This window comes from Empidonax traillii, unplaced genomic scaffold (genome assembly GCF_003031625.1).
Source record: "Empidonax traillii isolate 1590-97213 ecotype Southwest subspecies unplaced genomic scaffold, ASM303162v1 scaffold574:size890810, whole genome shotgun sequence".
Lineage (NCBI taxonomy): Eukaryota > Metazoa > Chordata > Aves > Passeriformes > Tyrannidae > Empidonax > Empidonax traillii.
In genome coordinates, this window is record NW_020955767.1 from 322811 (window position 1) to 349032 (window position 26222).

The 26222-nt window shown below is 39.5% G+C and overlaps 3 protein-coding genes across 7 annotated transcripts in view; 2 read left to right on the forward strand and 1 right to left on the reverse strand.

Annotated features, from left to right (window-relative positions):
• CFAP43 (cilia and flagella associated protein 43) overlaps window positions 1–18232 on the forward strand; it is a 41020-nt gene extending 22788 nt beyond the window's left edge. For 4 of the 5 annotated variants that reach the window (XM_027898018.1, XM_027898019.1, XM_027898023.1 and 1 more), the window contains 19 exons: window positions 309–434; window positions 869–973; window positions 1627–1743; window positions 2462–2662; window positions 4378–4584; window positions 5746–5835; window positions 6353–6430; window positions 7263–7388; window positions 7939–8058; window positions 8140–8247; window positions 9690–9776; window positions 10088–10176; window positions 10560–10764; window positions 11550–11662; window positions 12184–12340; window positions 13186–13350; window positions 15301–15381; window positions 16419–16572; window positions 17198–18232. In XM_027898018.1, the coding sequence (XP_027753819.1) occupies window positions 309–434; window positions 869–973; window positions 1627–1743; window positions 2462–2662; window positions 4378–4584; window positions 5746–5835; window positions 6353–6430; window positions 7263–7388; window positions 7939–8058; window positions 8140–8247; window positions 9690–9776; window positions 10088–10176; window positions 10560–10764; window positions 11550–11662; window positions 12184–12340; window positions 13186–13350; window positions 15301–15381; window positions 16419–16572; window positions 17198–17355 (2487 nt within the window). In that variant the 3' untranslated portion in view covers window positions 17356–18232. The remainder of the gene's footprint in view (window positions 1–308; window positions 435–868; window positions 974–1626; window positions 1744–2461; window positions 2663–4377; window positions 4585–5745; window positions 5836–6352; window positions 6431–7262; window positions 7389–7938; window positions 8059–8139; window positions 8248–9689; window positions 9777–10087; window positions 10177–10559; window positions 10765–11549; window positions 11663–12183; window positions 12341–13185; window positions 13351–15300; window positions 15382–16418; window positions 16573–17197) is intronic. The other variant, XM_027898020.1, reaches the window with a different exon arrangement.
• A 1211-nt stretch (window positions 18233–19443) lies between these two features.
• On the reverse strand, window positions 19444–23356 carry SFR1 (SWI5 dependent homologous recombination repair protein 1). The gene is made up of 4 exons (XM_027898025.1): window positions 23023–23356; window positions 21268–21383; window positions 20069–20455; window positions 19444–19915 (listed from the first exon to the last, which is right to left on the reverse strand). The coding sequence occupies exons 2-4, from the start codon at window positions 21361–21363 to the stop codon at window positions 19724–19726; spliced, it is 675 nt and encodes a 224-aa protein (XP_027753826.1). The 5' UTR covers window positions 21364–21383; window positions 23023–23356; the 3' UTR covers window positions 19444–19723.
• Window positions 23357–23796: 440 nt separating this feature from the next.
• The window catches only part of COL17A1 (collagen type XVII alpha 1 chain), a 69584-nt gene continuing 67158 nt past the window's right edge, over window positions 23797–26222 (forward strand). The window contains exon 1 of the mRNA XM_027897996.1: window positions 23797–24777. Coding sequence (XP_027753797.1) covers window positions 24702–24777 — 76 coding nt within the window. The 5' untranslated portion in view covers window positions 23797–24701. The remainder of the gene's footprint in view (window positions 24778–26222) is intronic.

Sequence of the window (26222 nt, forward strand, 5' to 3'; positions counted from 1 at the left end):
GTGATAACACCTTAAGGAAGTTCTTAAATCAAAGAGCAAAGAAATGTGTACTACAGGTTCTTAGGAAGTATACACAGCTTCACATACAACATTCAAATCAACTTTCTTAAAGATTAAATACACTCACATAGTGCAGTCTGTCACTAGGTACAGGTAGCACATTCTACCAATTACCATGAAGCAGTTAAAAGGGAAAGTAATTAAAATAATTTTCTCTGATAACAAGTTCTATAGTGTTAAAAATAGCATTTCTTCTATTCACATTCAAATTACTTTTTACTTCTTATGCATATTTTTTAAAAAAACAGATTCAGAAAATGATGCATGAGAATGAGCAGGTGCCAGACATTGAGAAACTGGAGCACCAGGAGTTCAACCTGGATATGGAAGAACAGGAAAAACTGCAAGCAGAGGCTGAACAAGAAGTGGCCAGGGTATGATAGGATGGGGGAACATTTTAAAACTGTCAGTGTAAAGGAGAAAAATGATTGTAGAACAGAGGATTGTCTCAAAGTTGCTGTTCACTGCTGAGAAGCAGGAAAACAAAAAAGTATTTAAAGTCATTTTTTGAAGCAGGTGAAAGTGCTGATGTAGACATTGCAAACTGGAATATGATCTATGCCAGAAACTATAAATCTGACACTGGGCACGTTGGTTAAGTTCTAGAATGCTTTTGTTCATATATAAAATTATGCCTTTCAGTACTAGGCACTATAGTTTTGGGAGAAGATAGCTGTGATTGTCTAGGATGATTAAATAGTGGTAATTCATTTCATCTGTTGGTTGTCTTTCAATAACTCCACACAAATTGTCCATATCTTGTTATTTTGAACCACATCTTGTTATTTTCTTTTCTATATCTTTAAAGGCGAGGAAGGAGATTGAGATGGAGAATTTAGCCAACTGCTATTTGCAGGATTTCATCAAATACGAGTGCTGGGACGCTATGTGTGTAAAAGGATGTGCAGTTAAGGTAACCTGTGCTTTCTAAGTCATTTTCTGCAGCATTTATTCCTTAAGGTACAGAGACAAAGTAACATATTTCTGATTTGCTTATGGTATGGGAAAAACTTTGCTTCTTCCTGGGGCTCATGCAAATCTTTCATTCTGCTCATTTTCTCTGAGCCTGGTGGATTTTTTCCTTCCAAGTTAGAAAAGAGTGCTGATAAGCAAATAAGCAACTCTTAATTTCTTGATCTCAGACAGTATGTTTACACAGTATTGCTAAAAGGAGAGGTAAATCCTATTTTTCTATGTGCAGTCAGTGTGACTTCTGCTACGCAGAACATAAAGGCAAAATTTAACCCTGATTTTTCCTATTTTAAACAAAGGGAGATGAGTCAATCTGATGATACTGGATTACCTCAAGAGTGGGGAAAGACCAAGTCATTTTACAAAAAATCTAGTTATGGTTTAATTCTGTGACTAAAGAGGCCATATCAATAGATAATTTGAAAAAAAAAAATCTATTTTTACTTCGTTGTCTGTATTAATTGATCCTCAGTTTTATTCCTAATTTTAAGAGGTCTTAGTAACTGTTTAGCATTCAGGTATTGAACAAATAAACTAATAGAGGCATTCTAAAGAACTTTTTGCTTTGGGTTTTCGGTTTTTAAATTTGAACAGTGCTTCCATATGGATTGTGAAGTGAAGAATTATCCACTGCAGGAACGTAGTAAAGAAGAGCTGGAAACTTTGGGGAAAGTTCTCCGGTTAAAGGATAGTGAGACAGCTGATCTTAAGGTACAAACCTCTTTGAAGTACTGCATAAAAGCATTTCAGATCAGGATGTTCTGAGATGACATCTCAACAGTCCTTTATCTAGTTATGTTCCTAAGGTCCATTTTCTTGCTGTAGAAAATATCAAGAAATTTTTAAAATATAAATAAAGATGAAACATTGTGGGTTTACACAGAAAGAAATGTATTAGTCCTAAATAATCATAGAATAGCTGAGGTTAGAAAAGCCCTTTGGAAGTTATCTAGTCCAACACTCCCAAAGCAATTTACTCAGGCCATGTCCTGTCCATGTTCCAGGTTTGGAATATCTGCAAGGATGAATGATTCCCTAAGCTCTATGGGCTACCTCTTCCTGTGTTTGACAACTCTCCCAGTAAAAGGGTTCCCGTGCTGTTTGACAATCCTTTCAGGAAAAAGAATCCCCCAAGCCTTCTCCTCCTTGATCCCAAACAATTCCAGTTCTCTCAGCCTGTCCTTGCATGTTAGATATCTCAAATCCTTAATTGTATTAGTGGCCTCTCACTTGATTTGCTTCAGTATGCCCATGTGTTGTACTGGAGAACATACAAATGGACCCAATATTCCAAATATGATCATTTCAACTTGTATTATTTTGATCACTGAACTTAATGGAAGAATATATTAGCCCTTAGAATTTTTTCATACATTTGTACACGATCCAGTGGAACATGTAACACAGTGATCATGTTTGTGAAATGCAGGTTCAGAAGGAAGATCTTGAAGCTGAGGCTGAGACTGAGGAAGAAGGAGAGAAGGAAGCAAAAGCTGTGGCTGATGATGGTGAATCTTTCTGCCTGATTGGAAGTCTGAGCTCTCAGTATGGTGGAGACACATCTATCCTATATCACCAACGTGACTTGCACACCAAGGAGCAGAGAGTCAATCAGATAGTATTATTGAAGGTGACATCTTCTGAACTTTCTCTTACTGCAGTGACACTGGCGTATCTGTTTGTTTTCACAGCAGTCACAGCCACTGTTAGATTTTGGGCATGGTTAGATTTGTTCACTAAACAACAGTGAGTTGCACAGGTCACTGAGTAATTGAGACAAAAGCTGACAAATGCACATAGTGTAGTAGAGCACCATGTGGATTTGCCATCTCAGGGTTGGAAGAACAACATTTTTATGAAATTGGTTACCCAATTTGAGGGTATCTGTGTTTGCCCACTGGTGTTTCAGTGTGAGTTTTCATAGCCAAAGATAGCTTGCACATCTCAGCATGCCCTGTGACAACATGATCTCTTTCTCTGTTACCTCTTTCCCTGTTATTTGTTGCTGAATGAAAGATCAGCTGGATCCTCATACCATTTCCTTACCCTACAGTCTTACCAACCTTTCATTTGGAGTCCTTAATATTTCTGTTATTTATTATTCATTAATATCAGACTGTCTTACTTTTCTTACCTTGGCCAGTTTATTAAGTCATAAACATGCTACGGAATAGGCTTCTTAGGAAGATGACTTGCAAGTCGTTAAATTAATGTAAGACATTGCCTTCTCAGAGCTCTCTGTGGCTGTAAATGGTATCAGAGCACTATGGTTAACCATTGTTATACATAAAATCTAATGTGCACTAGTGTTTAAAGTAGATGGTAAAGAAACACGAGGAACACTTGTCACTGTAAGGTTGGATATAACAAGATCTTTTCACTGTATGGCTTTAAAGACTCATATTGTACAACAAAGTGTAGATATATCTTCAGCGCTCTTGGCCAATGCACTGAGCTTCCTGAGAGATAGATGGTTGTCAAGACATTAAGCACAGCCTTCTTCCTCGCAGCAACATGGTACCTTATCTGCCATCCTGCCTGACTATATCCTAACTTATTATTACTTTATAAATCATTGAAATAATCATCAGACATAAGTATTTATTGTAATACAAATTGCAAACAGATAAGCATCTTAAAATATGAAATTTAATGATAGAACTGAAATCCTTTTCATGGTGCATTTTAGTAAATTGACACAGTAAGAGAGGCACATGGTTTTCTCTCCTAATGTTCTAATTTTCTTTTATACTAAAAGAAGAATTTATCCACTAAGAATACGTACTTTTTAAAATCATTATAGGGTCTCAGGTGTTTTTAAAAAACAGTTTTCAATGTTTGTTTGTTTAATGGGCACACTTTACTTACATATGTCAGAAAAATTCCATGAAAGCATATTGAAACTGCAGGTTGCATCAGGAAATTATGTCCTTTGCTCTGAATCCCTGCACCTGGGATTTACAATTTCTGGATTTACAGGTCACAGGTTTTTTTTTCCTTGAACCACCTTCTTTTTCCAGCTGAAGAGGGCAAAAAACAGCAAATAGAGGGCAGCCTATTTCTTTATCTAGCTTTGCCAGCAGTATGTTTCTTTCAGAATCCTTGTCAAAGGGCAAATATGTAGAAGAAAATGAATACAAATTTCTAGGAAAAAAAATATAATTTGCCCAACTCCATTTGACAAAGCCTGAGCTCTGCCCTTGTGACTTTCACAAAAAGGCTTTACCAGTTTATCTCTCTGTCACACATACAAATATTTGTGGTTCTGTTGGCTTATGGAATAGTATATAAACATGGATGGATGTGACCTGTGCCGTACTGCTGCTTCCTTTTTTGATGTTTCAGGACATCATTTACAAAGTGAAAACTGCTTTTAATAAGGAATTTGACATAGTTGCACAACAAAAGGAGCAGGAGATAGCACGAGTGAAAGAAAGAAACCTGAGGATCCGAGAAATCTTGGAACAACTGGGCCTCCAAGTGGAAGTGTGGGAGCCAACTCTTACAGATGATGAGATGCCAGAGCGAGCACTCACTGTTCAAGATTCAGAGGTGTCTGAAAAACGCATCTTTCTACTTCACCCACTCAGTTACACTTCTCTACTTCCTCTCATTTCCAGACATTGTGTCAGTACTGAAAAACCCTTAAAACAGATGTCTCTGTGTACTTAAGATCATCTTTTTGGCTCATTTCCTTCCTTTTTCTTCTGGGGAGAAAACTCTTAGTAAGTCAATCTGAAATGAACAACATGAAATGTATACAAACTTAATTTATTGCTGTTAAAAGTTTATAAACGCCCATAAATTAGGTACAGATTACCCCTGTTCCAAAGATTCAATTCAGGCTTTCAGGAATTGCTTCCATAGATAAAGGTTTCTGTGTTTTCTCTGAGCAGCATTTTGAAACTAAGTATCTAAGTACTAAAGCATGCTTTATGCTCTACTTATACATCCAATTGATAATTTATAAAGAAATACCATATCTCTAATACAATATATCCCACTGATCTTATCTGCTCTTTCAGTCAGTCTTTTCCAAGTTTTCTCTGCTCTCTCACCAGTCTGTGTTATTCCACTGTCAGAAAAGACATGCATAAAAAACAATATCAGCAAAAAGGATGTTATAGTTTGTATTTTTAGGATATTTAAATATAGCTTTTGGATCTGTTCAAAAGGAGAATTTTCATCTTGAGGAATATTATCATAGACCAGAGATACAAAAAGCATTAAGAATTAGTATTGCACCATTTTCGTGGTTTAACTCCAGCCAGCAACTAAGCACCACACAGCCACAGCTGCTTTCTCACTTCCCAACCCACCAGGGTGGGAGAGAGAATTGAAAGGGTAAAAGTGAGAAAACTCATAGGTTGAGATTAGAACAGTTTATTAATTTAAATAAAATATAATATAATAAATAATAGTAATCAAAATTGTAATAATAAATGTAGTTAAATTATCATAATAAATGTAATTAAAAGGAAAATAACAAAAAGAGAAAGACAGGAAACTCAGGAAAAACAACTGATGCAGGTGAAAAACAATTGCTCACCACCAACACACTGATGCCAGGGATGTACTTTACCAGCTACTTGAAAATAAATTAACTCTATCCCAGCCAAAAGCAGGACCACCATATTTCCAAATGTTCTTAGTCCACATGTGATCAAATTTGAAGAAAAGAACCCTTATGCAAACCTCATCTTCTTCCTTCAGATTAAAGCTGAGAAATTCTTGACTCAAGAGGAGAAAGAGAAAGCAGAAATGCTGGCTAAGCTGGAAATGGAAAAACGCCTTGCAGCTACGGTAATTAAAGTAGTGCCCTTTTACTGAACAGGCCCTTGTCTCTAGTTCGGCTTATTTAATTAATGCCACACTGGAATATTCCAGTAACGTAGTATGGGGAAATAAATTTGAAATGGCAGGTAATGATGATGTGTGCCTTTTCCCTCTTGTTATTATTTACAATCAGAACTACATAGATCAGCTGGGGGAAGAAAAGACCGAGTGTTAGGCTCAGAGGTTTTAAGAATGGGCTTAGTGGCAATTTAAAATATCATATCAGGTGGCTGGGGACTAGGTACATTTCCAGATTCATGGTACTGCTCAGTCAAGAGCTTGTGCTCGATATGTGTTTGTTGACTGAGCAGCTGATCTCAGAGGTCTTTTCCAGCCTGGTTGATTCTGTGACTCTGTGATCTGTTAGTGACACACTGAATAATCGTAGGGGGGATCTAGAGGTGAACACTACGATTGTCCCCACAACTTGCAATCACTACACTTCTTTTTGTACCTGCAACTGTTTCTTTGTGGTCATTGCCAGGACGATGACAGACTGCGTGCTCTTGATGACATGATGGGTGGAGTGCTGGAAGTCAGAAAGGAAGACATCCTGAAAATGGTGAGATGTGTTTCTGTCATGTCGTTTGGTAGCTTGTGGGTTCTTATGGTAATGTGAAATTCAACTAGCAAATATTTCCAGCCTAAGTGACAGAAGAGCGCAGGAGAATCGTAGAATTGCATTATGACTAGATAGCCTCCATAAGAGACTGTACATTGGATTCAAAGGAGATCACAAGTTTCTACTGCCTATATATGATTTACCCATCAACACCTGTCCCTATCACAGTGGAATACTGTAGGAACATAATCTACTATTAGCATTACAACAATTATATTCCTGGGGGAAGGGTTTATTATCCATGTCTTTGGTCTTACAGAAAAACACTGTGTTCCATTTAACTCAGCAAATATAGGTAGTACAGTAGTAGAGGAAGAGAAGGATGGGAAGAAGTGTGGCAGAAAAAGGCTAGGACAGACCCAAGCACTCCCCCTGGAACTGCTCTGTTTTGGGAAATTAGGACTCCACTTAGAAGTCAGCATGGAGTTAGATTTGGGGTTCTGAAAGAGAAAATGGGGTATATGTTGTATGGACAGTAGTATATTTGAGTACAAAATACTTGTACTTTACAAAATTGAGTAGTGGATAGCTGTAAGCAAGTCAATGAGAACAGCACAAAATATATATACAGCAAAACTACTGGTGCAAGTAACAGACCAGAGCAACAGAATATATATGTTACTTTGACTTAAGGCTTGTACCTTACTAAGAAATACCTTTCTTTTAATTTGATGCATTCTCTAGTTTGTTAGTGTGCTGACACTTAATACACTTAATACACTTAATACACTTAATATTGCTTTTAAAGTATATTTTTCTTTAATACTTCCAGGAAATTCCTCCACCTCCTTTTATATCCAAGCCTGAAGATCTTTGGAATGATGAAGAAAAGAGACTATTTGGAGAATATGAGAGAAAAGTCAAGGAACTGAATGAAGAGAAAGAAGAGTACAAACAAGTAAATTAAAATGAGGGAAGGAGTGGTTTTGTTCAGAGTGCTCATGAGCAAAGCTTCTGATCTTTCTCACGAGCAAGTTCTAAAAATGAATACTAATATATAGGATAAATGAAGAACAAATGAAGATCAAAAATTGTGTGGCATATTAAATAAATCCTACCTTAGCAGAATAAGTCAATCTCCACTTATACCAATTAATATATGCCAAAATTTGGGGTATCTGAAAAAGGTAACTTTCCTTCACAAATGGAATATTTGTATTCCTAAAATGTGTTTTTCAGGTTGCATTCCCAGAGCTGCTGATGCCATACACAAATAATATAATTATATTTATTCTTCAAAGTGGTATTTGAACTACATAACTTGGTAGCCTGGCACTCTCTTTCCACACAAATAATTTATGGAGCCTTTTGGCCGAAGTATACAGTTCCATATTGTGCATTTTCCAGCATCTCATATATATATATATGTAGATATAAATATAGATATATCAGAGATTTTTTTTTTCCTCCAGATGTAATATTGCTGTTCTTTTCCTTCCCTTTCCCAGACACTGGAAAATGAATGGAAGAAACTTGAAGCTTCCATCCAGGAAACAACACGAAATTTTGATGAGACTGTCTGCAAACTCTCTGAAAGGAAAGTGAAATCAGACATGGTCATCTACCAGGTATTGCAAAAAATATTAATTTTTCATCTCTGCCTCTGTGCAGCAGGAATGTTAAACATTTTTATTACAATAATTTCACAGGAAGAACTCAAAATAGTCAATCTCACTTGTGATTTACTGTTGGATGAAGAGCTGGACACTAGAGAAGCTGGACTTTATAACTGCCTTACAAAAAAGAAGAAAGAAAAAGTAAGTTATCATTTAGAATGCTGTTCTTAGGAGAAGTCTAATATTGACAGTACAGTTGATTGTGAAGTCTGCTGTTTTCAAATCAAAATCTTACCATAAAGGACTTTCTGACAATTTACAGGGTCACTGATTTTTTTACAGCTTGTGCAGGTGACATACATTATAAGTAGATCTGTTTTCTTCAATAAATACTCAGCTTGGTTCATCTGGAGTTCTTTGTTAAAACTCCGTGCATTCAGAAGGACATGCTGCTATTTGCTTGCTACATAAAATATTTTTTAGTGTCCAGTATCAAGCTGGAAGTACCAGTTATGATGTATTTATGATAGGAAGATGCACAAAACAATGTGTAATGCCATCACATTTTTCACTGAGGTGTCCAATGCCTGCCAAGGCCACGCTGAGTTGTTTGCCAGTGTGTCTGCATAGACAGATGTGGTGTGTGAGTGTCTGACCACGGAAGCAGAATATGCCATGGAGTACAAGGTGTTTATAGTTTTATCAACCAGTTTAATTTCCTAAAGAGTTTACCCATCCCAAATCATATAGAAGTCAACAAAAGACTGGAGAACACAAGTAGTAGGTCTGGGTTTCAATACAAGTGTTTACTGTGGTAGTCTGCACATTGTTTCTGGCTCTTGGAACAAGATTATCCCATTTGCCTACTTGGACTTCATGGAGCTGCTCATGAGTCCACAGATAATACAGTGATGCCTCCTCATGTCAGAGCTCCTGCTCACCTGCACTGTGCATGGAGCTGCAGGCAGATAGGGAGGAATTCCAAAGCAGGCATTTATCCCCTACCACTCAGTAGGCTGACCTAGTTTTAAAATTATCCGAGCCAAGTCTATACCAGCTTACATTTTTCAAAACACATCCTTTTTAAAATTTCCTAAATGGTTACATTGATATATCTTTGGTCCCTGCAAACTGTCAAATACAGCAAAGTAGCCTCCCTGGCAAAGTATTAGCATTTAACAGCCTCAGTAAAACAGATGACCTTAGTCCTGACACAGAGCAGAACTGTGCCATGACAATGGGGGAATAGCATTCTAAAATGAAGAACTCTCTACTGAACAACAGTGGAGATTTTTTGACTGGTCTTACTTGGGATGACATGAAGGGAAACAGAAATCTCTATGGCAAGTGAAAAAAAAGTATCAACATATGTCTTTACATTCAGTGTTTAAAAAGACTTGTAAGCATTTCTAAGACAAATTTCTTACATTCTTAAGCAGCGGGATAGTTTGATTTCACACCTGGTCATCTTTTAGCAGTGTCTATAAGTGGCCCCTGAAGAAGGCACTATATTTTTAGTAAAAATAGCTCACAAGATTTTCTCTAGAAATAAGGAAGTGTCAGCTTCATGGCTGTGTAGGAATAGCCATTCAGTGCTTCTGCTGGCTGAATTTCATCCCTGAAATCTTTTGGTTTTGCTATAGGTCAAGAAGGCAAAAACAATCCTGACTGCAAAAAATAAAGTTGATGCTTACACAGCCACCTATAAAGATGCAGTAGATGAAGAGAAGGTGAGACTCTCGAGAAGCACAAGGAGGTACAGAAGTTAATGTTGCGTCTCAATAATGAGAAGAACATTCTCCTCTGTAAGCAAGAGTTCTGGTCAGATTGCTGATTATTGAAGCTAATAATGCTGAAATAAAGCAGTAGAGGACAGTGTGTGCACAGAAGAATACATGGAATAGTCCAGATTCCCATGATGCTTGGGAGTGCGGGAAGAGCACCATATTCTGTATTTCTAAGATATAGGCATGTTGAGGCATTTTTTAAGAAATAGTATTGTGGTAACCAGAAAGTTTTCTTCCCCCTCTCTCCCCTACAGAATCTGGAACGCCGTTTTCCAAAGCAGTTCGCTGATATTCCTGACGATCTCTTTGATGAACTTTTCCAACTTTACTCAAGTCGACCAAAGTAAGATCCCCTCTGATTCTGTTGTTTAAACACTAATATTTCTTGTGAGATAAGAATGAGAATGCTATTTATTTCAACAGTCTAAATTATTTTTCCTGCTTTTTATTGGATAATTAACAATGGATGATTTCCCATCACACTAACAATTGCTATTTTGAGTATTTACATTTCCTTATTCACTCCACAAAATCTATTTTAAATGCAATCTAAGTAATCATCGGGTCTCAGGACCATATATTCATGTTTTGTGTAAGATACAGTGTTACCTATTTGGTTTTTGCAAGAGATAAAGAGTGTGAAACATTCTTTGTTGTATGTGACCTTCATTTATTCAAGAGAAAATAAAAAGTAAATCCTGTCTGTGCTGCTGTGTGCTGCACTAGGAACCCAAGGACAGAAATACTCCTTGACACAGCTAATCCATATGGGAACTGTTCAGACTCTGAGGATTACAAGGATGCACTTACCCTTTTAATGAAAGCCATGGATGAACTGGATAGTCCTGAGCACATGCCTGAAGGCTTAGAACAGTCTACATGGGAAAAATTTTGTCAGGCGAGACGAAATAAAATGGAGAGTGAGGAGCTGGTATGTTAAATTCTTTATTTTGCCAGTATACTTCTTGATATTTTTGATTTTTAAACTTCAGTGGAGTTCTTGTGTAGGGTCAAGCTAGTGATGAAATAGAAATGCAGAATATCTAAATTCCATTTGACTTTGAAAGTTTCTTCTGGCCACATTCAATTCAGAATAACGGGGAAACCTGTTCTCTAGTTCTAGCTGTAGTTGTTCTTCAGAGGAAAAACTAGGATATTAATATGGACAGATTTGATCAGAATAATTGTGACCCCGCTTTTGTTTCATTACAAATAAAAAGATAATTTTCCTTTTCCCTATCCTTACCAAGAAAATGATAAGGTATTTGATTCCCATCATCTGTTGGAGTCATTCTCTCCCATTAGCATTCTACATTTAGACCAATGCATTCTCATGTTTTTCTGAAATATAAAGAGCCATTCTTAACAAAGGGTGTTTCTGGAAATTTCTAGCAATCTGTTTGTTCAGTATAAAAGCATGAAGGTGTAAATCTGAATTATCCAGAGAAAGAGATATGTGAAATGTGACCAAAAGACAAGGAAATGTGATTTCCCTTCATGGGAGTAAACTATTCATGTAAGAACAACTAATTTTCTGAGCAGAGTGTAAGGATTGTAGCCTTTATGTCTCATTCTGGGATTCTCAAAATACCAGCCTGCCTATTTATATATACATATATTTTCTAAAGAACTTGTCTTCTCTGTTCTTGAAGAGGCTTGTCCTGACATACTGACAAAGCTGAAAATGTTCAGACTGTCATGATGTTGCTTGTTTAGGTGAAATGGAAGGCCCTTAAACTGGCAGAGATGCAGGCCTTTTTCCAGAGAAGAACAGATGAAAATGAGAAGATGAAGTCACAAATAGAGAACATTTTCAAGGAACTCACTTGGTAATTTTGTACCTTTTCTTATGTTCAGCTACACTTTAATGCTCCCCTAACACAGAACCAAAAGTTACAAAAAAATTTACACATCTGTGTTCTTTACACTCTTTTATCTAGGTTTCATTGCCACTTGGACCTCCAATACTCCATTTTTCATGTACATAACATAATTTTCACATTCATTATCGTTCAAGAACAAACTCCAGAATAAATTATACAAGAAAAGCGGTTCTGGCTGGAAGTCTCTTCTGTTTTCCTTTCAATTGGTGTTAAGATTTATTTTCAGTAGCAACACTTTCTCTCAGAACATCTGCTGGAGTATGGTAAACTGAATCCAGTGGTTGCAAACTTGGTGTGTATATATATACCAGAATTTGCATAGTTTTTAGTTACTTTGGGAGCAATCAGAAGACAGGCTGTCAAGGACTAACCCCTATGAGAACATACCACTTACCAGTAATTAATATAAACATTTATATAATCCTGTTGAAATCACTAAGTGCTGTTTCTGTTTTGTGCCATTTTAGGCTGCAGGAGAAGAAGATGAAACTTCAGCAGAATTTGATTGTCCAGTTTGTGCTAAAACAAGGACAGGTGGAATTGAAAAGTACTGAGATCCCAGACTACTCTGATGCTATTCTCATTAAAAAGAGTGTTGTTGAAGAACTGAATTCCTCTATCTTGGTAATTATCTGAAGGAAATTAAAGCTTTTTAAACCAATGCGTTGTCCTTCAGGGGCTCTGCTTTTTCTCCAGTTTGATGTCTACTTTCAGTCCGTTACAACATACCAGCAGGCTCAATTGTAATCTAGAAGCTATTAAGGATTCTCTAATGTCTCTTATCATGATGAAAAGACTGCAGTGCAAACTGCTTTCTTGATGGTTGATCGATACACTTCAAATCAATGAAATGGCAACAGTTTCTGGACACACATGTATTGTAAATAGATACACATATATTACACATATATTGTAAATAGAAACTGCCAATATCCTGGGTACCGGTCCAAAAATTCCCTCAAGGCACACCTATAGTCATGTTAAGAAGCATTAGAACAGTAAATTACATTAAGATTTAAAACATGAATACAGTTTTTTTATGTAAGGTGAAATTGGTGATGATATTTAAAAGTCTTTCACACCCTTTTTTAGACATTCTTTTTTTTAGACATTCTAGCTGGACAAAAATTACCTTTTTCTGCTCCTGCACAAAGCCCTCAGTAACAACAGCAAAAAACTCTATATTTTGTTGACCTAAAATGCCTTCCTATTCTTATATAAGATAGATGGAGAGAGAGGTTAGTTGTGATTTTCTTCATCTACTTCTGTGATCCAAGGCTATGATACAGAGCATGAAAGGGAACAGATTTCCATGAAAGATAACCATCTGGAGCAAAGTCTGGAAAGAGACTGCAGTAAAGCATGTTTAACTGACTAAAATTATAACTCTGGAAGCTTGCCCATCTTGTTGCAAACAATTATTCCATAATCTGTAAAATGTGTTAATTGAGATTGATCTACTTTTTCAGACTCAAGGAGAAAAAAAAATTGCTGCTATAATAGAATTCAAAGAGTTCTCTAGAGGGATACGTCAGCTGGAATGGGAGCACAAGAAAATGAGAATGCAAATAGAAGATCTGAAAGAGAAGGCTCGGGACATTGTAATACTACCTATTTCAAAAGATTGCCAGCTAGTGAGTTGCTTTCTCTAATTTATATTTCGACTGCTGAAAATTATGCTGCCTCTACTGGTAAGAAAGATCATTTATATTTCATAAGTCTCTTACTACAACAGAGAAATGTGATGCCTAATAGGTCAACAATTCAGCTTTCAAAGGGAAGCTTTGCTCATGCATTCGGTTAGTGATGAAATTCTTTGGGATGTTCAGGTGTAAATTAAGGCAAAATTAGCCTTAACTCTTAGTGTTTCAAAATTGGCAAGAGTTAGGATTTAGGATTTTGCAGCCACAAGGCACAGATGTTTTAAAATCGAGCAGCATCCTTTTTAAATGAAAGGTCTGAGGTGCCCCCATCTGGTATCGCACAGAAATACCGTAACTTTTGCTCAGTAAACAGAGATTGAGCCTTCCCACAGGAGCCTCACTGAGTCCCACCCACTCACTGCCATTCACTGGCCCAGCAGCAGAACCACAGGGAATTGTTTGCCATCCCTGGCAGGCAAGAGGGGACAGCCGGCCAGCAAGACAGCACCCACACAGCTTTGAGCAAGCCCAGCTGGCAGGCCAGGAAACATGGGGAAAGTTTGTGGGAGAGAGCCAAGGATACCACCGGGAGAAGAAGGGAGGAAGGAGAAAGGTTGTAGGGAAAGCCTGAGGGTATCACAGTATGGGGCGTAGAGGACTGCAGGGAAATCTGAGGTGATGGGGTGGGGGGCATAAACGTTTGAAGTGAGCGATATTGGAGCATGGGAAGGCTGGAGATATTGCAGTGGGGAGAGCTATAAAACAGAGAAAAAGAAATGTTGGACAGCAGGTAAGGATATTGTAATTCAATCAAAAGATTAAAAGAAAGTCCAAACCACGTTTTGCTCAGTCTTCATTTGTTTTGCTGCTCTCCACAGTGCTGGTTCTGAATCACAACCAAGGGACTTCCACAAGTAGCACAGCAGAACAGTTTGCCAAAGAGGTGATGTGACAACCCACTGAAAAGTTCATGTGGCAGATTTATCTCCAGTATTGCTGTTAGCTCATTTAAACTGATGAGCAGAACTATTGCCCTTCAGAGAAAGTTTAACTGTCCATAGCAAAGGCATTTACCAGTTTAATCAGAATTTGAATGCTCTGAGAGGCTTGACTTCACTTCACTTTTGAGTAGAAAGATAGGGTTAGTGGGAAAGACAAGGCAACAGAGACCCAAACAATAGGAACAGAAAGAAAGATGGCTAAGATAAATGTGTGTGGGCAAGGACCTGAGAACATCTGGAGTGAGGGTTGTTAATGAAGGACTGTGTGAAAGAAATTTTGTGCTGTAGGCAAAGGAGCCTGCTGGGTCTTTTCTGTTTCCCCTCCCCTAACTAGAATAGTCCACAAAATTCTACCTGTCACTCTGGGGGGACAGTACCTGGAAAGGAGGAATCTACAAGTACAGAAACCTGTCTACTGCCCATTATAGGTCCATAAAACATTATGGGGTTTACCATTTGTCATTTGATAAAGAGGTATTTTAGTAACAGTGTGCTCAAGGAAAAAAACCACAATAAATTCTCTGAAATATCAGTTACTAGGCAGATAGGATAATAAAAGAAGTAGGAAGCAGAGAGACAGAAAATAATCCTTTTCCTCTCTAGTCTAAAGACACACTGTAGCCTCCAGCTGTGTATGCTTGGATTGCATACAAGCAAAGGTATAGCTTAGGGTTTTTGACAATCTCAACAAATTTGTTTGGTCTTTGTTTCCATTAACACATGACAGATAACATTCTTTTTAACAGCTGCACAGTCTAGTATTCCCAGAGTGTCCAAGAATATCTTCACGACATCCATTTATGATCACTACCAAATCTTTCCACTGCAGAATCGTAGGTTTTTTGGATTACATGTAGTATGATTGCCTTTACAGAAATGTGGGATTTTTGAGAATGAACTGGCACGATAAGATGGTTTCTTTCTGGTTTTACTTCTTCAGTTCCTAACTGTGCTGAACTACGACAGCCACATCGCCCAGCACATTGCAGGGATGGAGGAGACTCTTCGCTTCATGGATAAGGTAAATCCTAAGGGAGCCACCACATTTGAGAGACATCCTTAGTTTAAATGCAACTCCTTGCCTTCATTAGCCAGAGGTGTTTGTAAGGAATAAGTGCAATTGATATAGATGTGCTAACTCAAGGACTGTTGGAGTACAGCCACAACAGCACACACAGATGAATATATATATAGTCATGTATTTGTCCATCTGGCTTTCAATAGTTTCTTCGACTTGAGCTGTGCTGGCTACAGCAGCAGTTCTCTAAAGTCTTTGGAAGCAGTCATCATATACGAATAGCTGCAGAGATCAACCCTATGGAGAGAAATCTACTTGCTCTGTTACTGCAGTTAAATGCTTTCCTATCCTGAACATCTGAATGCAGATCTGCTAATCACTTCTTACACAGCACTGCTTATAAAAGCCACTCTTCCATTTCTAATGAAGCATTCTTTCAGTCCTCACTGCTAAATGTTTCTCTCCAGGAGCACCAGCCTATTCATAATATCCCTACCCCCCTGCATTCAAAATAACAGACACAACAATCTGATTTGCTGGCTCCCTCATCTATTTCATCCCTCAAATTATGATTATCCTTGTTTTTAAGAGTTTCCACTGAATTTTCTCCAAGTTGCAGTAGCTGGCATCAGCCTCCTCTTCCTCTTCAAGCTTTAGTATTTATCTTGTCCCTTTACAGCCCATCCATCAGCTTCAGCACAACAACCCTTTCTTCAGCAGCTCCCAGCAGCCAAGAGTGTGTCCTTAACTCACTGATTCCATTGACTTCCTTTCCTCCCTTTTCAAGTTTAATCTCTCTCTCTCCCTGACCCATACCTCTTGGTTCCTTGGCTGGTCTCTATATTAGAACTCCATAAACACATGAGATACAGCATGTGAAAGACACTATATGAAGTCAAGCTTAGAATGTGCTATCGGTCAAATCAAAATCCATGTAAGTTGATTGAGCTACAGTGCAGTGCTTATAAGTTTCCATCATGTTTGTCTGAACAGTTCTTCATCACCTCATATATTTGCTTTATTGATTTCGAAATGAACAGTTGCACAAGAAGAATGTGAAAAACCATCAGAAAAAAATTGGAGAGCTGAAGAAGTGCATCCGTTTAAAAGAGGAAGCCAACTACGAGCTGAGCCTGCAGCTGAAGGAGATGCTTGTCTCTGTTTCAGAAAGGAGGAATATCTTTGAGGCAGCTGGTGAGTCCAGTAAAGCACTTAAAGTCACAAGCAAAGAACAACATTCAGAAAGTAACTCCAAGGCTATGCGGGCCTGTCCCCCACCATCAGCTAAAGGACAAGGAGTGCTTGTCTGTGCTTATTCCTGTATGTATGAAGAGTGTACCTGGAGATTGTGCCTCTTGTAACCAAAGCTGGTTGACTAAATTCCTGAAACTACTCAAGTAAAAATATTAAAGGCATTAGTAACTTCGTTATGCAACATGCTTTCATTCTTTCAGAGCTGTTCAACGCACTTCTTTCCACCTTTCCAAGGGAACAGAGGAAGTAATGTGCAGCTGAGAAGGGTATTCACTATTAGAAAAATTAGAAAAACTGTAGAGATCTTTCCACTAGAGGAAAACAGTTACAGGTTTCCAAAACAGTGGGTACTTGCTAGAAACTAAAGCAAGCATGCTCAGTGCCTTTTTGAAGTATTTTCCTTTATTCAGTACTATAAAGGCTTTTAAGTCCAACTGTGAGCCTTCTTTAAAATGCTTGCCTATTTTATACAGAATTTGGAATAACCCCAGGACAGGTCCAATATAAATAGAGACTACACATCCCCTATGAGCACAGACTAACCCTTATATTTTGTTTTATGCAGACACACGGGATATTTCTGAAAAGATTACAAGGCAGCGTTACCAAGAGATTTTGAAGCAGAAAAACCTACGGGATCTTATAAAGGAACAGAAAGAAGAGTTTGAAAGTCTGCAGTCAGAACTTGAAATACTGAGAGCAAGAAGACCCCCTCATATATAAAAATCAGTCCAGACAGATCTATAATACCACTGTCTGGTCTGAGTAAAAGAGCTTTGACAGTTAACTTTTCTCCTGGAACTTTTCTTTCCACAAAAGATTTCTTCTGTAATTTCCTTAAAAATATCTGCAGTTTGAAAGATGCATGTTTGTCTAGTTTGTGTATTTTACACCTGGTCTTGTCCCCATTATACTTCAGTTGATGAGATTTATTTCTGCTAGTTTCATTATATGAACTATATAGCTCATTACAGAAAACAAAAGGTACAAGAAATTGTAGACTCAGAAGAACAGGTGTATTTGTATATCCACTGTCTGCAATATGCAATTGTAGAACATTTTAAAGTACTGGAAGCAACCTTTGAGTTTGCAGCTGCTAAAATTCATGTCTGTGGCTTTGACTTAATATATTCACCCCTGTGATGGCACAGGTGTAGGTTACTGAGATGTAGATGCTTCGTCAGGGCCATGTGTGCTACCTGGCCCAGTCCCAAGGGCTGCTGTGCCTTCACAGCATAATTACCCACAGCCAGCAGTAGCTGTGGCTGCTGCCACTGGCACAATCACAGGAAAACCAGGTTTTGGAAGCATCTGGCCTCCTGAAATAGCTTCTGGCAGTTTTTTGCACTGATGCAGTCTCTTCTCCTGCCAGATCCCTCAAAGACACTTAAGAAAAATAGAGAATTTGTGATAAAATTAACTACTGCTAGAGCCTGATCTACCTACTCAGGCATTCTCACTGCTTTTTATTTCCCTCTTTTATTTCCCACAGTGTGAAATAATTCTTCTCCTTTCATAAATTCACATAATATCTAAACTCATTCTATTGTGAGAGCAGCAATAGTTTTAGCTTAACAAAATTCTACACTTGTAAGAAAAATCTACTTCTGTTGTGGTCCTGTACAGCACCTCTTTTGTCTTACCATCTCCAACTGGGATCTGTAAGGATGCTATTTACATCTTGCTTCTTGCGAGGCTTTTTCTTCCTGCTGAAACATCCCTAGAAGCAGCAGAGTTCCGAATCTACCTAGGATCTCAGGGAAGATAACTGGCCCCGGCACCAGGCACCATTATCTTTTTTTATCAACCTGAAGAAGCAGAAGAAATAGCGCTTCAATACTCAAAATGAGATTAGCAACAAAGGTGGTTGTGCATTAATTCTCTGGGGACAGCAACAGTCAGTATTCTTAAGAGCAAGATCTAGGTACAGATTTAAATCTAATGAGCCATATCAGTGTTAAAAGGGTCTGTATGATCTTTGATTTTCTTTCCCTTGAGATGTCTAAGGAATTGTTTCCTTATTAAGGAAATAGGATATGCCACCTGTAAACAAAACAGTTAAGGAGTAATCAATACAGAATGTGATCCCATAGAAAACAAGATTCATAGCAGGGAGAGTTGTAGAGTAGTTAAGATTTATGTATTGTTACAATAACAAGCAGTGATTTTAAGGAATATAAAAGAAGGCAGAAGTCACCACACTGTGCTCAGGCCATGATGAGAAAATAAGCAGTTTCAATTAAGATTTAAAACTTTTAAAAAATACATTTATTGGAGAACACATTAAATGGTGAAGTTTTATTCAGCTTTATGATGCTTGTTTGAAGCAATCCCCTTAGACAAGGCCTTATTTTTCTTATTTATTTTAAGAGAGAGGACACCTTAGCTCTCAGGCAGAGTAGCAGAGTAGAAAGTTGGTTGCAATTTTCTTGCCTTCCCTTCTATTACCTCAGGCTGGGGCAGAATGATTATGAGACAGTGGCCCTGCAGGTGACTGTCTGGACCAGTACCCAAAAGCAATTGCACTGTGGCACATTTCCCTTAGTAACAACTCAAGCCAGTGAGAACATCTTCACAGCCTCAGATTATTAACATTATGAAAACTAGTTACCCTTACTTAACTCACAAAATCCTGTCACTGGCCTTCATTAGCTGACTGGTAGCAAGAAGACATTTGTAAAGTGGGGATGTATTTATGAATAAAAACCTGAACTCTTCCCTACTTGAACGTGAACAGAAATGACAGTGTGAGTTATTTCCATACAAGTAACCACACAAAGACTAATCAAAGAATGGACTGCTTTCTACCTGTTAAAGTACAACCTCATTTTATTTTTATTAAATAAAAATTCACTGACCAAATCATTAAGCCAGGTTCTCCAAAACACCAGAAGTTGGATCTTTTCTAATCAGTAACGCCTTTTACAGTGCCTACTGTATCCAAGTACAAAGCTTTACAAGTTTCTCTGGAGAAAACCTCCTAATCCCAAAGCATCAAGTCCACTGCCTGATCAACACTTCTGACGTGATCAGAATCCATTCGGTCTTTTCTGCTTTTGTGTCTATGTAATGAAAGCTTTGCAACCGCAGATTACGCATCCACAAAATCTTCTTCTGTTCTGCTGTAGTGCAGTAACTGGTCTTCTAATCCAAAAGTATCGATCAGCTGAGTGAGGCTCACTTTCTTGCCATCTGCAGAAAAGGCCGACTGTAGTTCATACAGCATCAGCTGGGTGCTGCTTCTCCATTTTGCTATCAAAGCCTGCAGTTCACACAGGTTGTTCTGCAATTGGGACAAAAGAAAACAAAAAAAAATGTCATTTGTTGACATGTGGGGGTTTTGATACCCTGCACATATTTTCATACAATGCCTTAAACTGAGACAATACACAAACACCACACACCCCAAAAGACCAGCGAGTCAGTATTGCCTCACCTTAGATCGATACATCTTCACCAGTTTGAGCCTACGAAGTAATTCTTCCTTCTCTTGCACTTGTTTCACCAGCCTTACTTTTTCTTCCAGGGGCTGCTGCTGACCAAGATCAACCGGTAGCACATCCAAATTCTCTACTGATCCACCGGGATTACTCTCCTGTGAGGGACTTTTGAAACCCGTATGTGCAGTGCTGTTTCTTTCAAGGCCTTCAGGACCATCTTGTAACCTGGAACAATCGGTACTTGTCACTGGCAGGCACCCTGTGTCAGCATCAGCACAGTCTTTTTCCTCAGGGTCTACTTTGAGCCGCTTTGCCACTGTAAAATTGGCATTAAAGGAACGTCTTGTTTTCCGTAATCGCTCCCGCAGAGCTGCACTCATTTGCTAAAAAACAAACAAACCAAAACAGGTGCTCGGAATAATCTTAAATTCTGATCAAATCTCAAACAACTGTTTACCTGCTTATTATTTATATAGAATATGTAATATATTTAACAATCATTGTAAATCCAGACTTCCTGATTCTCTCTATAGCCTTGACAAACTTGAACAAAGCTAACTTCTTCTTTCCACATGTATCTACACACACAGCTGCAAGATATGGAAAGATGTAGCTCCACATTTTCTAGGACCAAATCCTGTATTCTGTTGAGGCAAATCTACTCATCTAGTCTTTGTGTGGAAGAAATATGGCATATTTCCACTTGGCTAACTGTGCTATCAAGTTCAGTTTCCCCACCACCATTAAAAATGCCAGGGTGAGGACCAAAGCAGAGCTCAGCACTATGGAGAACATACAGACTGAAAGCAGCCCACTTTGTTCCAGTGCAGGCAGAAGTTACAGGAAGTCATCCTGCACGCACAGCAACACAAAAAACTAAGATTTGAGAAAGCTGAAGATGACAGGTTAAAACAGACAAAAAACCCCACCACAAACCCTAAAGAGTATTTAAGTGTATTAGTAAGGCATTTGGGTTATGTTGCTCCATCACTTTGTATTCACAGCAAACATCTACATATTCAGAGCAAAGTGTATCGAGCGCATTCCTTTACCTGGACAACCTCGTAGCTCTGGGTATAAGGTATCTGTCTTCAGCCTTCCAGGAGTATCTCAGTGACCTCTGACTCCCTGATTATTTCACAAGCATTTTTTAACTGTGAAGAATCACATTACTGGAAAAACAAAGTTTCCATACCTGTTTCCCTGAACTAGTCCTCTGTGGAGGTGCTGCTCCAGAATCCCTTGGAGTATCACACAAAGATGGCAATTTTTCCAACAATGATTCTTCCATCTCGAGATGGGTAGCAGTCTCTGTTAAACAACAGAATTAATTATATTCACCTGATTATAACGAGCCATGTGGCTGGAGAAATGAGTAAAAAGCTCCAACAGGAAATTCTAATGCTTATTTTCTAATTAGCACGTTCAAAAAAAAGATGTCTGCATCAGTTTCACAACTGTTTCATGTGCTGAGGAGCATCTAGCTTTGCAAAAGGCTTTTCTTCAAGAGGATGCAAGACACTACTAACTGCCACAAAGTATCTTACCATGAATTTTATATATTATTTTTCTCTCATTCCTAAAGCTCTATGGAATTTTTTCTTTAAAATATGAAAAATTTATAAAAAGCCTTACAGGTATTATCCATTGTAATTTTTTTCCTATTTGACATCTTCTTTTAAGTGTTTGCCTATAAATCCAAGGTCAGATCCTGACATGTTGACCCTGAATGACCCTTACTGCTTGTCTAACTCAAAGGAATAGGTGCTTCCTAAGTCAGTTGTTAAGAAACAGTTTTTATTTAATAATGCTACTTGCATCCTAAGTAGCAATAAAAGGGTTATTGGGAGCCAAGATGATTTTTGTTGTCCACATGTATAAACAATTAATCTTTTCGACAGAACAAAATAATTGGGTATCCAGGTCTGTAAAAATAATCCACTGTATTATTTGATCCGTCTAGAGAATGCTGCTTAAAAAAGTAATTACTCACACAAGTAGAACTTTTGATTAACAGGAAACATCCCCCTTTTGCTCAGAAAGGCACCTTAATTAAATTGGTAAGTCACCCCTCCCAGCACGAACCAACTGCAAATCGATTTGGCAGCGTTCAACTTAAGTTTAGCACTTGTGAAGCACCTGCTAATGACCAGAATGCAGCTGGAAAATCGACAGCTGCACCTCTGCTCACCTGCAAATTGCAATTAGGAGTTTTGGAACAGAGGCCTCTCAGGATTAAAATCCTGCAAACAAGTGACTGGGCAACACAAGACTGGCACAAGGGGGGGGCTTCCTCTTCAGAGGTGAAAAATGCCAAAGCTTCAGTATGCCAAAGGCTTCTTAACCCAGCAACCCTGGTCTTCCTGGCTCTCTACCAAAGGATGCAGGTCATCATTTATCTTTCAAGTCAACGTTCCCCACCAGCTGTTCAAAATCGAACATACGGTACTCCATTAAAAAGCCCCAGACCTCAGTAAAGACTCCAGTTAATTGGGTATTTTAGCAATCCATCAATTAAACAGAAAGCCCAACAGCATCCATTAAATATAATGGAAGTTTATCAATATTATTTCTTAATGTAAGCAAGAGCCTAAAAAAAGCTACATCATGCCTATGTACACAGTATGTCGCAAACACGCAGTTCAGTAAACAGCAAAATAATTTCAAACCACTGAGCTAGCTTAAATAGAAAACTTTAAAAAACGCTCAAAACCTGTGCTTCTCCACCCTTACTTCCTAATGCAGATTCATCTTCCAGGGACCGTAAGTACAACAAATACTTCGCTAAAGCTCTTCCTCGGCAGCACATTCACACAGATCTCCTGCACTCTTCAAATCCTTCCCCAGCATCGCAGCCTAAGAACCACTGGCATTTTCAAGCAGTGATGCCTTTAAGTAAAGAAAACTTGCTTTAGAAGGGGAAAAGACAATTTTCCACTTCAGTACTTACTTGATCTTTCACTCTGGGCAAGTCTATGAAGCTACGTCCTCAGTTTTCCTGCTTACAACTACACCACCGCTCACTCCTTTCACTTTCTCAACTGAAGGCTTTACTGACACTCAATGCAACTTTTGCCCAGCCACTTTTCCACCCCTAGAGAAGCGGGACGAAGGCTGGGCAGCCCACAGACAGAGACACGGGCCCGATGAGCCCGTTCTGAGGGGATGCACCCCGGGGGGGGGGGGGGGGGTCCTGAGGCACCCCCGAAACGCTGCCACAGCACAGAGCCGCAGGGGCTGCGGACGAGGGGAGGCTCCTCGGGGAGTACGAGGCCCCGGGGCGCAGGCAAAGCGAGGAGAAGCCCGGCGGGCTCTCCCTGGCCCGTCCCGGCGGGAGCAGCGCCCGCTCCAACCTCCCGCCGCTGCGGCAGGGCCGGCACCGCGCCTGCGCGGCCTGACTGCGCCTGCGCGCCATGGGAGGCGCTGTGGGGCGGGCGGGCTCGTGAGGCCCCACACGGGTCCTTATCTCGATCCCGGTCCCGGTCCCGGTCCCGATCCCGATCCTGATCCTGATCCTTGCGGGCGGGCTGCAAACGCGGGGTTGGCGCCGCCCCCGGCGCGGGCCATCCCCGGGGGATGCAAGGCTGTGTCCCTCAGGCTCCCCCCCCCTCCCCATGGCTGGGATCTGGGCCAGGTGTCACCTCACAGAATTACAGAATCAGTTGGGCCGGAAAAGACCTCTGAAATCATCGAGTGCCACCTATACCCAACACCGCCATGTCAATCAGACCGCGGCACTCAGTGCCATGTCCAGTCTTTCCCTAAACACCTCCAGGGATGGTGTCTCCAGCACCTCCCTAGGCAGCCCACTCCAATGTCTAATCATCCTTTCTGTGAAGAAATTCCTCCTGATGTCCAACTGCAACCTCCCCTGGTACAGTTTAAGACTCTAATAAGGCAGTGTTCCTGTGAGTGTCCCTGTGCCAGGGAGAGGGGCTCCTGCCTCAGCAAGGAGCACTCCCCACCTCTGATGGCATGGCAAGCCCAGCCACAGCCAAGGGAACCACAGCCATTCACCTCAAGCTGTCACTGCCTTTAGCACAGGCACTGTCTCCTCACAGAAGGGTAAAAACCGTACCTGAGGAGCAGGACATGAGCAGTGCTGTCTTGGTTGTGGGGAAGGACAAGTGAAAATGAAGAAACTTGACCAGAGAAACAGGCAAGGAGATTGGGACAGTGACAAGGAGCATCCCCAGCTGTGGCTGCATCCTGCAGTTCAGGATTGCAGAGCGCTCTGGCGCTCGAAGGCGCTGCTGAGTCAAACATGATTTTCCTGTCTTTATCAGCAAACGTCCCTTCCATGGTGCACACCTGGCTTCCCCACGTGGATTCACATTCCTCAAAACTGGTTTGTGCACAATGTTTTTCCAATATAACTGTCGGGACTGACGAAATGAGCTGTGGAAGCCGCAACAGGCACAGCTCCCAGCCCGCAGGGATAAGGTACCAGTGGCTCCTCCAGCACTGCCCACAGCCAGACTGCCCCGAGCTGCCCATGGACACCTTATGCAGCTGTGCTGGGAGCTGCATGTGGGGTACAGGCACCCACACGCCCTCGCTGGATCATGCCCTTAGCTTGTGCATCAGAAATGCATTAATTTCCTGCCAGGCTCCTCCTCACAGCTACAGATGAGGATGCTCAGTTTTCTCTTCACCTTGTATAACTCCATCTGTATTGAGACCAGAGACAGTCTTGAACTGTGTGGTGAGTAAGCAGGAAATGTAGGTGTAACACGTTAGCAATTGCTGTGCTTTTGACCATAAGTATACATAGCTTCACTCACTTCAAGTGGGATTTGATAAGAATGATAGCAACCTTTAACTCTCCTGCAGTAAAAAGTATCAAAGCATTCAAAGCCCATCTAGACCAAGTTGTTTTGGTAAATCTGAGAACTTGAGGCCCTTAGGTCACTCCTTGTATAAGATTTTATCTGTCAGTGAAATTGATTTAGAAAGAGTATTTTCAGTAGCAAGTGGAATTTAGATTATACGACTAAGTTGTACAATCTTTTGTAACCATTTAGCAAAAAAACCTGGCATGATACCTCGTGTTGAGGCAGTTTGGAGGCATTTTTTTAGACCTGCTTTTGTTTTTTTGATTTTTGGTGGTGTGGGGTTTTTGTTTTGTTTTGTTTTTGTTTGTTTGTTTGTTTGTTTTAAGACCTGCAGCTAATTTAATGTAATTACTATGTTAATTTTTGATGTGTTAAAAATGGACTCCTGAGTGCAATGGTGAAAGTGCTAATAGAACTTCTGCTGCAGATTTATGAAGTGTGTTGAATCTCAAATACTCTGGAGCTTTGAGTTGGCATGTCTCCAAGTTCACAGGGTATTTCCTTCAGTCTCAAGGATGGTCCCTGTTTTAAATTACTCATGCTCTGTTGTACAGACATGTTAACAGATGAGTTGCACAAGAACAACAGAAAGTTTGAGATTTTAGATCATTTGCCAGGCAAGATTCCAGTAAGATTTTACAGGAACATAGCACATGAAAAAGTCATCCTGTGCATTATCATGGCTCTTAATTAGAGCAACACCCATGTGCCCCACCCCAAGTGGGATTACAGTTGTTTGGGACTGTGAATGTGGGAAGATGGTGCCACACGTTGGATTTATGAGTTTAGTGTATTACAAAAAGAGTAGAGGAAAGGAAATACTATCATCAGTATTCACTGATGGCTAATCACTCATAAATCACTCAAATAAAAGATACTGTTCGGGTTGATATTTTGTGTTTAGCTATGTTTACCACATTTACTTATGAATTTACTTGGTATTAACATATAGTACTACAAAAACATGACTTGCCCAAGATCTTTCTGGAGGCCCCTGGCAGAGCTGGGAATTAGAGTGTCATCAGGTACTATCCAGTACTTTTATTGCAGAAACCCAATAGTGATGGATATTATGTTATCCTCAACTTAATGATGGCAGACCAGAATCAGACTAAAACCTTCCTCTCAAAAACTGCACATCTGCTTTCCTTGAGGAAAACAGATAATCCATGTGTTATTGATATGGGATGTTTATGGCACACTGTAGAGTCTCTCTTATGCTGTTTAGTTAAGTTCACCAGTACATGCAACAGTAGCACATTCATTGCAATACAGTCTTTATTAAGCCCTATGATGCCATAGTTTTATTTCTTTT

Bases quoted from the DNA above. Each gene is read 5' to 3' on its own strand.
- SFR1 (XM_027898025.1), bottom strand. From the start codon at position 21,363: ATGGAAGAATCATTGTTGGAAAAATTGCCATCTTTGTGTGATACTCCA. The intron at 20,456-21,267 runs GTATGGAAACTT...TTTGTTTTTTAG, and splicing joins GGACTAGTTCAGGGAAACAG to CAAATGAGTGCAGCTCTGCG. The intron at 19,916-20,068 runs GTGAGGCAATAC...TCCCAATTGCAG, and splicing joins TGAAGATGTATCGATCTAAG to AACAACCTGTGTGAACTGCA.